Here is a 16,303-nt window from a genome sequence, read left to right on the forward strand (position 1 = left end):
CAAACTTTAGAAGCCTTTTTAAACCTTGAATGCACTACAAGTTTGCATTTCCTGGAAATTTCCTGCAACAACAGGGTGATCAAATGTAAGACACCTGTTGTTTGAACAAGAAGTGTGTGTGTGTCTGTGTGTTGTTTAGCTGGATGCTTATGTGCCCGTGGTCAGTGAGTGTCCTGTTCCTCCTATAGGTGCCCTGTCACAGTGACATCCTGGTCTGATTAGTGTCACCAGGCGCCTCTTGTCTCTCTCTGCCTCACACAGCCTGTTCCTTGGGAATCTAATTCTGAAGATGGGCGGCCTCATGAAGTTACCCCTGGCCTGGCTCTGGCTGCATTTACCAGCACACACACCATCACCCTGGCTCCGCTCCTCACGTTCACTCACTGACACCCCAACCCCTATCCTTCTACTGCCTGGTGTCACACACACACACACACACACACACACACACACACACACACACACACACACACACACACACACACACACACACACACACACACACACACACACACACACACACACACACACACACACACACACACACACACACACACACACACACACACACACACACACACACACACACACACACACACACACACACACAGAGAGACAGTGAGTGAGTCTCTTAGCCCTGCCTGTCCGTCTGTTTGCCTGTGAAAATCCTCTCCCTCCAGCTCTATGAAGAGGTTCTTCAGCATGGTGCAGCACAGCCTGGTCAGTGTGACCAAGGCCTGGCTCCACCAGACGGTATGTCCCGGGCCACAGGAGAAAGAGAACAGGAAGGCGCAGGGCAGCTAAGGTGAACGAACGGGCGGACAGACAGGGCTATAGCAGTAGCACTGGACAGACTGGAGCCTGACTGGGAGGTGGGCGCTGCCGCTGCCCTGGCCTGTCTTGCCCCTGTCCTGTCCAGCCGCTGCCCTGTCCTGTCTTGTCCCTGTCCTGTCTTGCCGCTGTCCTGCCTCTGTCCTGCCCCTGTCCTGTCCAGCTTTGGCTCTGACTGCCCTTATGTACTACACACCACTGCGACCTGTATGCTCTCGTTGGCTGGCTCTCGCTTTATATTCATCGCCAAACCCACTGGCTCCAGGTCATCTATAAGTCTTTGCTAGGTAAAGCCCCACCTTATCTCAGCTCACTGGTCACCATAGCAGCACGTGCTCCAGCAGGTATATTTCACTGGTCATCCCCAAAGCCAACTCCTTCTTTGACCGCCTTTCCTTCCAGTTCTCTGCTGCCAATGACTGGAACAAATTGCAAAAATCACTGAAGTTGGAGACTTATATCTCCCTCACTAACTTTAATCATCAGCTGTCAGAGCAGCTTACCGATCATTGCACCTGTACACAGCCCATCTGTAAATAGCCCACCCAACTACCTCATCCCTATACTGTTATTTATTTTTTGCTCCTTTGCACCCCAGTATCTCTACTTGCACATTCATCTTCTGCACATCTATCACTCCAGTGTTTAATTGCTAAATTGTAATTGTTTCGCCACTATGGCTTATTTATTGGCTTACCTCCCTTATCTTACCTCATTTGCACAAACTGTATATAGACTTTTCTATTGTGTTATTGACTGTACGTTTGTTTATCCCATGTGTAACTCTGTGTTGTTTGTGTCGCACTGCTTTGCTTTATCTTGGCCAGGTCGCAGTTGTAAATGAGAACTTGTTCTCAACTGGCCTACCTGGTTAAATAAAGGTGAAATAAAAATAAATAAAAACATTTGTTGTTGCTAAAAATAGCAAATGGCATCCAGAGCTGGCTAGGAGTCATTTTGGGAAGCTGGACAGTGTGATTATATGTTTTTAAGGTGTTATGTGTTTGCGAAAGTTTAAGAGTTTGGTGGGCTGTTGATGTTTTTTGTTAGTTAATGAGTGTAGTTCGGGTGAGGAGACCGGAAAGGCACAGTATGTATGTGGTTGAGGACAATGTTTCTGGTGCATATGAATGCGTATTGTATCTTATTGTACTGTAGGCATGTGTGGTGTCTTTGTAGATTTGAAAAGTTACCTGACTGTGTGGGATTTTGTTATGAATGTTAACATGGAGTAGGCTGTTCAGTGTGACTGAGTGTATAATACTATTCGGCAGAGGCTAGTTTAGCCACTCTAGCTCTTTGTGTCTGGTTTTTGACCTTTCATTGAGAGACAACAGCAGCTCTGAGCAGGTTATGTGACGCAGGACAGAGGAGGTCAGAGATGCATTGCTTTTTGGAAACAGAATCTTTAGCAGTGATGATGATTTCAGGACTGGTTTGGGTTTTATCACCCTTGGTTGGTTTTTGTTTGATTCTAAGCAGCCCCTATATAGTCAAGGCTACAGGCCAATCCCTAGGGAGAAAAAAATACATGATCCTTTTCCCTCACAGTGAGGGGACAATAACCTTACCTTCCTGGATTAGTTTTTGCTCTCTCTCTCTCCTGGTGTATGTTTTCTTTTGTCACCCTGTGGACACACGCACACGTTTACAACCACCATAATCATATTATTATAGCTCGCTCAGGGTTGTAAACTGAGCCTTACAGAATTCCTCCTCTCAATCTGTCTATCCCCGTCCTTGCGTGTGGCAGGGAGAGATTACCTTACATCGTGGATGGGACGTGCAGCTCCGTTTCAGGGCTTGTCTCGGTCGGTGTGTCTGTGGTTTAGACATGTTTATGGGGCTGAGCCTTCCACAGAGGGCTCAGTGGTTTATACAGGCCAAGGAACCAGTGTCAGGCAGCTGTTGTGTATAAATACCTCTGTCTATGTCTATCCTAGTGGATGATTCTGTTGGACAGGGAGGAGGGTGTGGTGACATTAAGAGAGAGACATTTTTTAATTCTGCCACCCAAATTTGCAGATTAGCCCACATTTCCGTTTACAACAGATTGTCAATCTGTAAATGATGACGTCACCGCCTAATTTAACTGCAAGTTATATTTATAAATGTGAGCAACAACATGTAAAAGGACCCATGAGCAACAACATGTAAAAGGACCCATGAGCAACAACATGTAAAAGGACCCATGAGCAACAACATGTAAAAGGACCCATGAGCAACAACATGTGAAGTTCATAGGAGCATTTCAAATGTGGTGTCAAATGGAAGATGGGAGGCTATGTTTTTTTAAATTAAGGCATATATACATTTTTTTACCATTTTCCATCCTAAAAATGTTGAATAAGCAAAGGCTTTGATTTATTGTCAGACAGATGGAAAGGGAGTCTTCCAAAACATCTACCAGAAAAAGTCTTACGGTATTAGAAATGCATCAAAGCAACCTATGAATAGGAGGAACAGGACACTGACCATGGACACATTAACATCCAGCTAAACAATAGACATTCTGTAACGGTCTTTCTCCTCCTCTTCGCTTGAAGAGGAGGAGTAGGGATTGGACCAAAGTGCAGCGTGGTTATAGGACATAAATGAATTTATTTAACAAGACGTAAACGAACACTAACACGAAAATATACTTGATAAATTACAAAACAACAAAACGACGTAGACAGACCTGAACACTTACATAGACACGAAGAACAGGAACAGACTACATACACGAATGACAAAACGAAACAGTCCCGTGTGGTGGACATACAGACACGAGATACAATCACCCACAAACAAACAGTGAGAACATCCTACCTTAATATGGTTCTCAATCAGAGGAAATGTCAAACACCTGCCTCTAATTGAGAACCATATCAGGCAACCCATTTAAACCAACATAGAAACACATAACATAGAATGCCCACCCCAACTCATGCCCTGACCAACTAAACACATACAAAAATAAGAGAAAACAGGTCAGGAACGTGACATAACCCCCCCCCCTCAAGGTGCGAACTCCGGACGCACCAGCATAAAGTCTAGGGGAGGGTCTGGGTGGGCATCTGTCCACGGTGGCGGCTCAGGCTCTGGGCGTGGTCCCCACCCCACCATAGTAAATTCCCTCTTTTGTAGCCCCCTCCCAATGACCACCCTCCAAATACACCCACCTAAAATAAGAGGCATAAGCGGGACAAGGGGCATAAGCGGGACAAGGGGCATAAGCGGGACAAGGGGCATAAGCGGGACAAGGGGCATAAGCGGGACAAGGGGCAGCACCGGGACAAGGGGCAGCACCGGGACAAGGGGCAGCACCGGGACAAGGGGCAGCACCGGGATAAGGGGCAGCACCGGGACAAGGGGCGACAGCTCCGGACTGAGGGGCGACAGCTCCGGACTGAGGGGCGACAGCTCCGGACTGAGGGGCGACAGCTCCGGACTGAGGGGCGACAGCTCCGGACTGAGGGGCGACAGCTCCGGACTGAGGGGCGACAGCTCCGGACTGAGGGACGACAGCTCCGGACTGAGGGACGACGGCTCTGGCTGCTCATGGCTGGCGGAAGGCTCTAGCGGCTCCTGTCTGGCGGACGGCTCTAGCGGCTCCTGTCTGGCGGACGGCTCTAGCGGCTCCTGTCTGGCGGACGGCTCTAGCGGCTCCTGTCTGGCGGACGGCTCTAGCGGCTCCTGTCTGGCGGACAACTCTGAAGGCTCAGTACAGACGGGCGGCTTTGAAGGCTCGGGACAGACGGGCGGCTTTGAAGGCTCGGGACAGACGGGCGGCTTTGAAGGCTCGGGACAGACGGGCGGCTTTGAAGGCTCGGGACAGACGGGCGGCTTTGAAGGCTCGGGACAGACGGGCAACTTTGAAAGCTCGGGACAGACGGGCAGCTCTAACGGCGCTTGGCAGACGGGCAGCGCAGGCGGCGCTTGGCAGACGGGCAGCTCAGACGGCGTTGGGCAGACTGCAGACTCTGGCCGGCTGAGGCGCACTGTAGGCCTGGAAAGTGGTGCCGGAACTGGTGGTACCAGGCTGGGGACACGCACCTGAAGGCTAGTGCGGGGAGAAGGAACAGGGCATACTGGACCCTGGAGACGCACATTAGGCCTGGTGCGTGGTGCCGGAACTGGTGGTACCGGGCTGGGGACACGCATCTCAGGGCTAGTGCGGGGAGCAGCAACAGGACGCACAGGACTCTGGAAACGCACAGGAGGCTTGGTGCGTGGAGGAGGAACCGGTGGTAATGAGCTGGAGACACGCACCACAGGGCTAGTGCGTGGAGGAGGAACAGGGCTCTGGAGACGCACAGGAAGCCTGCTGCGTGGTGTAGGCACTGGTGGTACTGGGCTGGGGCGGGAAAGTGGCGCCGGAAATACCGGACCGTGCAGGCGTACTGGCTCCCTTGAGCACTGAGCCTGCCCAACCTTACCTGGTTGTATGCTCCCCGTCGCCCGACCAGTGCGGGGAGGTGGAATAACCCGCACCGGGCTATGTAGGCGAACCGGGGACACCATGCGTAAGGCTGGTGCCATGTATGCCGGCCCGAGGAGACGCACTGGAGACCAGATGCGTTGAGCCAGCTTCATGACACCTGGCTCAATACTCAATCTAGCCCGGCAGATACGAGGAGCTGGTATGTACCGCACCGGGCTATGAACACGTACAGGAGACACCATGCGCTCTACTGCGTAACACGGTGTCTGCCCGTACTCTCGCTCTCCACGGTAAGTACAGGGAGTTGGCGCAGGTCTCCTACCTGACTTCGCCACACTACCCTTTAGCCTCCCCCCCCCCCCCCCCAAATTGTTTTTGGGGGTTTCCTCTCGGTTTTCCAGCCACGTCTCCTTGCTGCCTCCTCATACCACCGCTCCTGGGCTTTCGCTGCCTCCATCTCTTCCAGAGAGCGGCGATATTCTCCAACCTTAGCCCAGGGTCCCTTACCGTCCAATATTTCCTCCCATGTCCATGAATCCTGCGATCGCTGTTGCTTTCTCCCACGCCGCTTGGTCCTAGGTTGGTGGGTGATTCTGTAACGGTCTTTCTCCTCCTCTTCGCTTGAAGAGGAGGAGTAGGGATTGGACCAAAGTGCAGCGTGGTTATAGGACATAAATGAATTTATTTAACAAGACGTAAACGAACACTAACACGAAAATATACTTGATAAATTACAAAACGACGTAGACAGACCTGAACTTGAGCACTTACATAGACACGCACGAACAGGAACAGACTACATACACGAATGCCAAAACGAAACAGTCCCGTGTGGTAGACATACAGACACGAGATACAATCACCCACAAACAAACAGTGAGAACATCCTACCTTAATATGGTTCTCAATCAGAGGAAATGTCAAACACCTGCCTCTAATTGAGAACCATATCAGGCAACCCATTTAAACCAACATAGAAACACATAACATAGAATGCCCACCCCAACTCACGCCCTGACCAACTAAACACATACAAAAATAAGAGAAAACAGGTCAGGAACGTGACACATACCAAATCACTGTCTTACTCTAAGCATGTTGTCTTGGCAGTCTGTGCTCGTAATATCTCTCCTCTAATGTCTATCGCTCAGCTATGTCATCAATAGTGTCTCTCCCTCTTGACTGCCTCTGACTTTGAGGCAAAGCATCTGATGGAAATGTATTTAGGCTAGAGGACAGCCAGAGTTAAGGGGACATTTCCTGTAATACAAGAGTTTTCCTCTCTGGGTTACATTTTTACATTTTAGTCATTTAGCAGACGCTCTTATCCAGAGCGACTTACAGTAGAGTGCATACATTTTATTACATTTTTACATACTGAGACAAGGATATCCCTACCGGCCAAGAGCAGACGCTCTTATCCAGAGCGACTTACAGTAGAGTGCATACATTTTATTACATTTTTTTTTTATTTTTATTATTTACATACTGAGACAAGGATATCCCTACCGGCCAAACCCTCCCTACCGGCCAAACCCTCCCTAACCCGGACGATGCTATGCCAATTGTGCGTCACCCCACGGATCTCCCGGTTGCGGCCGGCTGCGACAGAGCCTGGGCGCGAACCCAGCCCATCCTGGGCGCGAACCCAGAGACTCTGGTGGCGCAGCTAGCACTGTGATGCAGTGCCCTAGACCACTGCGCCACCCGGGAGATTCTGCATGCATTAACATTTCTGCCATATGTATGTTGTATAGTTGCTAATCCGATATTACCAGTAGTCTGGTATTACTACAATAGAAGAGTTTGCTAGGGCAAATAAGTATGTGACTAGGCTATACCTTGTCAGAGATGTATAGTATGTTTGACAAGCTATATCTCTATGTCTCCCTTCTGTAGATGATCTTGACAGTGTACCTGAGCGACAGCCAGCAGATGCTGACAGAGGTGCCCATCTCCCCAGAGACCACCTGTAAAGACGTGGTAGAGTTCTGTAAGGAGGCCGGAGAAGGTGGCTGTCACCTAACTGATGTCTGGAAGGGCAACGGTATGTGACACTTTCGGCTTTAATCTCTGACTTTAAACCTCACCTTCAACCCATAACCTTTGGGTTTAAGTCACTGGTTTAATGGTTCCCTGACTGACTGGTGTTGAGCTGACAAGTTAAAAATCTTAGCTTTTCAGATATTTAGGAAAGCACTATTTTATAATTTGCCTCTGCTTCATGACTTTTTTACGAACATTTTAGTGATCTCCAAGTTTTAGATTCATCTATTTAACTGAATGTCTTGGTATATACAGGCAAATAGACATCATTGACAGCCAGACATCATTGAGATCTCTTACTTGGGTAATCACTAACTCTCCTCCCTTGACAAATGTTTTCCATGGCCCAGCTCCCTCCCTCAGGCAGCCTAAAGGGATTTATCTGCCATTGAAAACCTTGGGCGGGACAAACAGTGTAAATACATTTTTGTGATGGAAAAACACTTTTAGTGTAAACTTAAACAACTAAAACCAGATATAAAGTTAATGACCTATATACAGTACCAGTTAAAAGTTTGAACACATACTCATTCCATGGTTTTTCTTTATTTTTACTACTTTCTACATTGTAGAATAATATACATCAAAATTATGAAATAACACATGGAATCATGTAGTAAACAAAAAGTGTTATAAAATATATTTGATTTTGATTTGTTTATTCTTTGAAGTAGCCACCCTTTTCCTAGATGACAGCTTTGCACTCGCTTGGCATTCTCTCAACCAGCTTCACGAGGTAGTCACCTGGAATGTATTTCAATTAACAGGTGTGCCTTGTTAAAAGTTAAGTTGTGGAATTTCTTTCCTTAATGCATTTGTGCCAATCAGTTGTGTTGTGACAACATAGGGCTATATTCTGTATACCACCCCTATCTGGTAAAAGACCAAGTCCATATTATCGCTAGAACAACTCAAATAAGCAAAGAGAAATGACAGTCCATAATTACTTTAAGACATGAAGGTCAGTCAATCCGGAAAATTTCAAGAACTTTGAAAGTTTCTTAAAGTGCAGTCGCAAAGACTGCACTTTAACAAGCACTATGATGAAACTGTCTCTCATGAGGACCATCACAGGAATGGAAGTTCATTAAAGTTACCAGCGTCAGAAATCGGCAATTAACTGCACCTCAGATTGCACCTCACATATTTCAAGTAACAGACTCATCTCAACATCAACTGTTCAGAGGAGACTGCGTGAATCAGGCTTTCATGGTTGAGTTGCTGCAAAGAAACCACTACTAAAGGACACCAATAAGAAGAAGAGACTTGCTTGGGCCAAGAAACACGAGCAATGGACCTGTGTAAATCTGTCTTTTGGTCTGAGTCCAAATTTGAGATTTTTGGTTCCAACCGCCGTGTCTTTGAGATGCAGAGTAGGTGAACTTTATATTTTGATTTGTTTAACACTTTTTTTTGCTTAGTACATGATTCCAAATGTGTTATTTCATAGTTTTGATGTCATCACTATTATTCTACAATGTAGAAAATAGTCAAATTAAAGAAGAACCCTTGAATGAGTAGGTGTGTCCAAGCTTTTGACTGGTACTGTATATATTTTTTATAATCTTTGAGAACTAACCATCACCAAAATGAAAGCTAAATAGTCAGGGGGAATTGAAACATCCCAAAACAATGAATTTAGCAGTATTGATTTTGTTATTATGTTTGAGCAAAATAAAACACTATTAGCCATGGCAAATGCATAAAATTGCAGGAAATGTGCTTTCAAACTGAAACAATTGCTCACAACTCCATGGAGAAATGTGTAGGATTAACATTAAAAGACTATAAAAAACAAGACCCCCCCCCACCTAAACACATTTTTGATCCAGGAAAACCCTGGCCTGTACATCCCAGACAGACAGTGAATCGTGTGTTCTAGTAATTCTATTTCAATGACTTCACAGGTGAGGGGAAAATATAGTAACTAGCTATTGGCAAGGTTGTCCTGACTGTCATGGGTTCTTCTCTCTTCATCACAACACAATACAGTGCTTCAGTACCAGAGTTTAGCCATGGGGGCTTATGTCGTTTATCCATTCTATTAATAGAACGCACTTATTTCATCTCTAATGATGATCAGGGCTGAGGGGCAATCAACCCACCATGTCACTTTACAATCACCAATAGATAATCACCCAAGTCTATGTATCTAACAACAACTCCTGTTTTCTTTTCCCGCCCAGAGAGAGTGAGACAACTGTTAGTATTGTATATAATATAACTATATTCTAATTCTGTTCTCCTTGTCCTCCACAGAGAGAGTTTTCCCCTTATTAGTATTGTATATAATAGAAATATGTTATAACTCTGTTCTCCTTGTCCTCCACAGAGAGAGTGATCCCCTTTGACCACCTGATGTATGAGCACCTGCAGGAGTGGGGTCCCAGGAGGATGGAGGTCAGGTTCTATCTGAGACACGAAGACTCCCCCTCAGAGAGCAGCGACCAGGGTGGGTGACTTGGCCTTGGTAGACCTTGCCTGGTCCCAGATCTGGTTGTGCTCTTGCAAACTCCGTTACTGTCTCTTTCCAGGTTTCCATCCAATTTTTTTACGCAAGTAATGTTGTATAAAAAATGTCATGACAGGCCTGATGGAAACAGAACATTTGTCGGTAAATTTTCTAAATGTCGACAAAATACGCTAGACAAGGTTGGATTTTCTTGTGTCTGTAAAATGCATTATGCGAGAAATGTCGGTGGAAACACTTATGTGCAAATATTGATATAATAACCATCATATAGAAGTAAACTTGGAGTCACACGATAACATGTTGTGTGATCCTGACTGTGGCCCAATCAGGGGTGGAGGGCAGGGAGACTGGGATCTGACTGGGGCCTGACTGGGGGTGTAAAAAAGGCCTGGGAAGTTGGAACTGGCCTCTGTGAATGAATTAGCCTGTAGTAAAGAGAGGAGCTTTACCACTGTTCACTATTTCTTATCACGTTAGCTATCTATACTGTAGACCAGGTATTCCCAAACTGGGGTACGCGCAATGCCGTCGGGGGTACGCCAAATATAAATGTGATTCATATTTTTACAAATATATATATATATATATATTCTGTTGCACAGTCACTTTATTCCTCGTTATACAGTTGAAGTCGGAAGATTACATACACCTTAGCCAAATACATTTAAACTCAGTTTTTCACAATTCCTGACATTTAATAAAAAAATCCCTGTCTTAGGTCAGTTAGGATCAACACTATTTAAGAATGTGAAATGTCATAATAATAATAATAATAATAATAGAGAGAATTATTTATTTCAGCTTTTATTTCTTTCATCACATTCCCAGTGGGTCAGAAGTTTACATACACTCAATTAGTGTTTGGTAGCATTGCCTTTACATTGTTTAACTTGGGTCAAACGTTTCGGGTAGCCTTCCACAAGCTTCCCACAATAAGTTGGGTGAATTTTGGCCCATTCCTCCTGACAGAGCTGATGTAACTGAGTCAGGTTTGTAGGCCTACTTGCTCGCACACGCTTTTTCAGTTCTGCCCACAAATTTTCTATAGGATTGAGGTCAGGGCTTTGTGATGGACACTCCAATACCTTGACTTTGTTGTCCTTAAGCCATTTTGCCACAACTTTGGAAGTATGCTTGGGGTCATTGTCCATTTGGAAGACCCATTTGCGACCAAGCTTTAACTTTCTGACTGATGTCTTGAGATGTTGCTTCATTATATCCACACAATTTTCCTTCCTCATGACTGCCTTTGAACAGGTTATGGTAGTAGGTGCCAGGCTCACCGGTTTGTGTCAAGAACTGCAACGATGATGGGTTTTTCACGCTCAATAGCTTGTTTCAAGAATGGGCCACCACCCAAAGGATATCCAGCCAACTTGACACAACTGGGGGAAGCATTGGAGTCAACATGGCCCAGCATCCCTGTGGAACGGTTTCGAAACCTTATAGAGTCCGTGCACCGACGGATTTAGGCTCTTCTGAGGCCAAAAGGGGGTGCAACTCAATATTAGGAAGGTGTTCCTAATTTTTTGTACACTGTGTATATTTTTAATGCTGTACTGCTATGTATCCATGCTGTGTTAGTGACTAGTTGTCTGCACAGTGTCTGATGTGCTTGTCCTTGTTTCCAATGCAGGGAGCCAGCTCTCTCAGGAACAGTCCAACAGAGGCAGTAGAGGGAGCTCAGACCAGCCTTGTGAAGAAAGGGTAAGTCCTCACAACACAAACAAACAAAAAAACACACACACTGCAGTAAATCACCTAGCCAAACACACTTCCTGGCATAATGCCTGCCTGCGTGTGTGTGAATGGGAAGGAAGGCTGTATGACGTCATGATTTGGCATTTCAAGTCCTAATAATTCCTATACATAGGGCCAAATAGGCACCAGAGAGTTTTTACTGTAATGCCAAGGACTTCCTTGGTCACTCACTCCTAGAGATTTCATAGTGGGTCACTAAAACTCTGTGTGTTTGTGAGTGTTACACGTGTTCTGCGGTTGTGAGGCCAGTTGGATATATTGCCAAATTTTCTAAAACGATGTTGGAGCTGGCTTATTAACATTCAATTCTCTGGCAACAGCTCTGGTGGACATTCCTGCAGTCAGCATGCCAATTACAGCCTCCTTCAACTTGAGACATCTGTGGTATTGTGTTGTGTGACATACAATAACTGCACATTTTAGAGTGACCTTATTGTCTCCAGCACAAGTTGCACCTGTGTAATGATCTTGATGTTTAATCAGCTTCTTGATATGCCACACCTGTCAGGTGGATAGATTATCTTGGCAAAGGAGAAATGCTAACCAATAGGGATGTAAACAAATTTGTGCACAACATTTAAGAAAAATAGCTTTTTGTGCGTATGGAACATTTCTGGGATATTTTATTTCAGCTCATGAAACATGGGACCAACACTTTACATGTTGTGTTTATATTTTTGTTTAGTATATACAGAAAGTATTCAGACCCCTTGACTGTTTCCACATTTTTTTATGTTACAGCCTCATTCTAAAATGGATTCTATTGCTTTTTCCCCTCATCAATCTATTCACAATAACCCATAATGACAAAGTAATAACATGTTTTTATAAATTTATAAAAATGTATTATAAAATATAAACTGAAATATCACATTTTCCTAAGTAATCAGACCCTTCACTCAGTACTTTGTTGAAGCACCTTTGGCAGCGATTTCAGCCTCGAGTCTTGGGTATGATGCTACAAGCTTGGCGCACCTGTATTTGGGGAGTTTCTCGCGTTCTACTCTGCAGATCCTCTCAAGCTCTGTCAGGTTGGATGGGGAGTGTCGCTGCACAGCTATTTTCAGGTGTCTCCGGAGATGTTCGATCGGGTTCAAGTCCCGGCTCTTGCTGGGCCACTCAAGGACATTCAGAGACATGTCCCTGTCACGTTCCTGACCTGTTTTCTGTTAGTTTTTGTATGTGTTAGTTGGTCAGGATGTGAGTTTGGGTGGGCAGTCTATGTTTTCTGTTTCTATGTTGGTTAATGGGTACCTAATATGGTTCTCAATTAGAGGCAGGTGGTTTTCATCTCCTCTGATTGAGAATCATATTAAGGTAGGTGTTCACATTGTTTGTCGTGGGTGGTTGTCTTCCGTGTCTGTGTTTGTTTGCACCATACGGGACTGTTTCGTTCGTTCATCGTTTTATGTAGTCATTTTTCCTGTTTGTGCGTTCTTCGTGTTATATGTAAGTTCGTATGTTCAGGTTTGTCTACATTCGTTTTGTTATTTTGTAAGTATTCAAGTGAAGTTCGTGTTTTTCGTTTACACTTAAATAAATTCATTATGTCTAAATACAACGCTGCAGTTTGGTTCAATCCCTGCTCCTCCTCTTCGGATGAAGAGGCCGTTACAGTCCCGAAGCGAACCTTCGCCCCAGTCTGAGGTCCTGAGTGCTCTGGAGCAGGTTTTCATCAAGGATCTCTCAGTACTTTGCACCGTTCATCTTTCCCTCGATCCTGACTAGTCTCCCAATCCCTGACGGCAAATTTTTATTTTTTTATTTAAAAAAAATCATATTTTGTAGTGGCGGCAACGATTTGGTGTGTTAGAGTGCTCGAGTGAGTGTGTGTGTGTGTGCATGTTAGAGTGTGCTCGAGTGTGTGTGTGTCTGTTTGTAGAGTGTAGAGGATTAGAAAAAGGCTTAGTGACAGGCATGATTACAGTTCCCTTAGAATTTGTCCATGTGTAAGCAGGAGATAAACTTACTACTGTCTGGCATCTCTGACCCATGCTGGAATCCTTACTGCTTTCTTTGGTATTATTTTGTGTCAAATGTGAATAACTTCTGCTAGATACTGTCCCCAGGCAGTGCTCAAAAGCAATTAAATTTAGTTTCACAGTTTATGAATTGTTCCATTACAATTTACTATATAACAACTACATGATTACTGCTGCTTGGAAACATGTGATTTGTTTCTCCACTTTTGATGTAGTTTTATGCCTGTACTGTAGTTTCTTCCTGGTTGGGTTTTTCTGATTTATCGAATGACCTTTTGACCTGGTTTTATGTCCCAGTACCTGCTATCTTCTGGTGTTCTTAAACTCTCATCTTCAGATTGAGTCCTAACCTGACATACTCATCCATCACTCACTGTGTAATCTAAAGGTAGTTACACACGCATATGTCCGAGTTCAGATTCAGCCATGAATGTTTTAAAAGAAGCAGATAACTTTCATTTAGCATAGTAACTGTAGCACTTTTAGCAACAGTGCATCTACCTTTAGTTATGAGTGAGTGCTTTTATTCAGGATTGGTTATCTCAGTCAGTCAGTCCTCATGGATTACAATAGTCTTATGACATAACTGTGTTAAGAGGATTCTTGGTTTGTGTCCCAAATGGCACCCTATTCTCTATGTGGTCCACTATGTAGGAAGGGAATAGGGAGCCATTTGGGATGCATTCTTTGGTCTCATTATTCGTGGGCTGTGGCCATGCAGCCAGACTCTCCTGGTCTGTCACTGAATTCACCCATCAGTCTCAACAGTCAGTCCTCTTGTGGAATTGGCTTTGTTTTTCCCTTCTGTTTATTGGCAAAGGAAGGTGTGAATTCATTCTAGGGGTAAGTTGTGTATCCGAGATATGACTATGATTTCTGTGTGTGTGGGTGTGTGTATACGTGGCTGTGTGTGTGTGGTGTGTGTGGGAGGGTGGGAGGGAGGGAGGGACACCCATGAGCTTGTGGTGGAGGGCTATGTGTTAGTGGCACTGCTGTATTACTGTATACTCTACTGTACCGTGTTGATTCTTAGCACTTTCATATTTCTCTGCATCATCAGTGTCTCACAGGGTGGAGTAGTACACTGTCAGGAAAGTGTGTGTCTTGTCATTTATATGTAGGCCTACTTTATGTGTTACCGGCCTCAGACAGTCAGCCTGCAGATCTTGCTAAAACTTCAGAAAGCGGTTAGAATAAATGTTTATCACAAGTCCCGTGTGAAGTTCAGCTAGTGGAGAAACAGGCTAGTGGAGAAACAGGCTAGTGGAGCACCTTTTTGCTCTTCTCATTATTTCTCTTTCAGTGTCTCTCCCTTCGATTCTTTCTACCCCCTCTCTATCTCCCTCTCTCCCTCTCTCTGGAATACAGAGTCTGTATGTCCAGTCCTACCTTCCTTAGACATAAAGTGTGGAGAGCTTAGTTTGGTCATGGCAGCCATTGGACCGTCTGGCTCTGTGTGTGTTCACAGCTGTGCTGGGTGGGATCTTGGGCTGTTCTGGGGATGAGTCTGATCATTGTCGGCGTGGTCAGAATTCCAGTGGATCTTGTTCATAAGGCCAGAAGTGATAAAATAACAGGTGGTCTTACTGGACAGTGGACACTCCCTGCTTTATTTTTCACATACAGTAAACTCCGATTGGATTGAAGTCCCCACTTGCACCTGCTAGTGGATGTATTCAAAAGCTTGCTGCAGTGTTCACAGCAGAGGAGACAAAATAGTTGTGTTACGTTGTAACATGTGTCCATGCCTCGATAAGAGTCAATCAACTGAGGTTTGAAAATATGTCATAATGGGCCGCCTGGACTTTAATGGCTCTCTGGCTCTGAACGCTGAATTGAGCTTTATGGTCATTACTCCTGCTGCCTCCAAATGCACCTGCTACTGGATGTGCTGTGTTGTAAGGGAGTGAGCTGTGGCTACAACAGAGCAGGGCTCAGGCAGGGTGGGCCAGATGGATGGGTTTGTGACAAGAGCACAGAACCTTCTGAAGATTCTGGAGGAAACAGGTACAAAACTGTCTATATCCACAGTAAAACGAGTCCTATATCGACATAACCTGAAAGGTCTCTCAGCAAGGAAGAAGCCACTGCTCCAAAACCGCCATAAAAAAGCCAGACTATGGTTTGCAACTGCACATGGGGACAAAGATCGTACTTTTTGGAGAAATGTCCTCTGGTCTGATGAAACAAAAATAGAACTGTTTGGCCATAATGACCATCATTATGTTTGGAGGAAAAAGGGGGAGGCTTGCAAGCCGTAGAACACCATCCCAACCATGATGCACAGGGGTGGCAGCATCATGTTATGGGGGTACTTTGCTGCAGGAGGGACTTGTGCACTTCACAAAATAGATGGCATCATGAGGAAGGAAAATTATGTGGATATATTGAAGCAGCATCAGTCAGGAAGTTAAAGCTTGGTCGCAAATGGGTCTTCCAAATGGACAATGACCCCAAGCATACTTCCAAAGTTCAATCCTATAGAACATTTTGTTGGAGGAACTGAAAAGGCATGTGCGTGCAAGGAGGCCTACAAACCTGACTCAGTTACACCAGCTCTGTCAGGAGCAATGGGCCAAAATTCACCCAACTTATTGTGGGAAGCTTGTGGAAGGCTACCCAAAACGTTTCACCCAAGTTAAACAATGTAAAGGCAATGCTACCAAATACTAATTGAGTGTATGTAATCTTCTGACCCACCACAAAATATATTTAAAGTATACTTTCAAAAACGCACCAACAGTCACGACTTCCGCCGAAGTCGGTTCTTCTCCTTGTTCGGGC

The 16,303-nt window shown here is 45.1% G+C and overlaps 1 protein-coding gene across 3 annotated transcripts in view; it reads left to right on the forward strand.

Moving 5' to 3' along the window:
• Nucleotides 1–16,303, forward strand: part of ppp1r13ba (protein phosphatase 1, regulatory subunit 13Ba) — a 45,500-nt gene that overhangs the window by 2,838 nt on the left and 26,359 nt on the right. For all 3 annotated transcript variants that reach the window (XM_071382156.1, XM_071382158.1, XM_071382159.1), the window contains exons 2-4: nt 7,157–7,304; nt 9,636–9,755; nt 11,413–11,483. In XM_071382156.1, coding sequence (XP_071238257.1) covers nt 7,157–7,304; nt 9,636–9,755; nt 11,413–11,483 — 339 coding nt within the window. The remainder of the gene's footprint in view (nt 1–7,156; nt 7,305–9,635; nt 9,756–11,412; nt 11,484–16,303) is intronic.

The sequence above is a fragment of the Salvelinus alpinus genome, chromosome 34, assembly GCF_045679555.1.
Source record: "Salvelinus alpinus chromosome 34, SLU_Salpinus.1, whole genome shotgun sequence".
Classification (NCBI taxonomy): domain Eukaryota; kingdom Metazoa; phylum Chordata; class Actinopteri; order Salmoniformes; family Salmonidae; genus Salvelinus; species Salvelinus alpinus.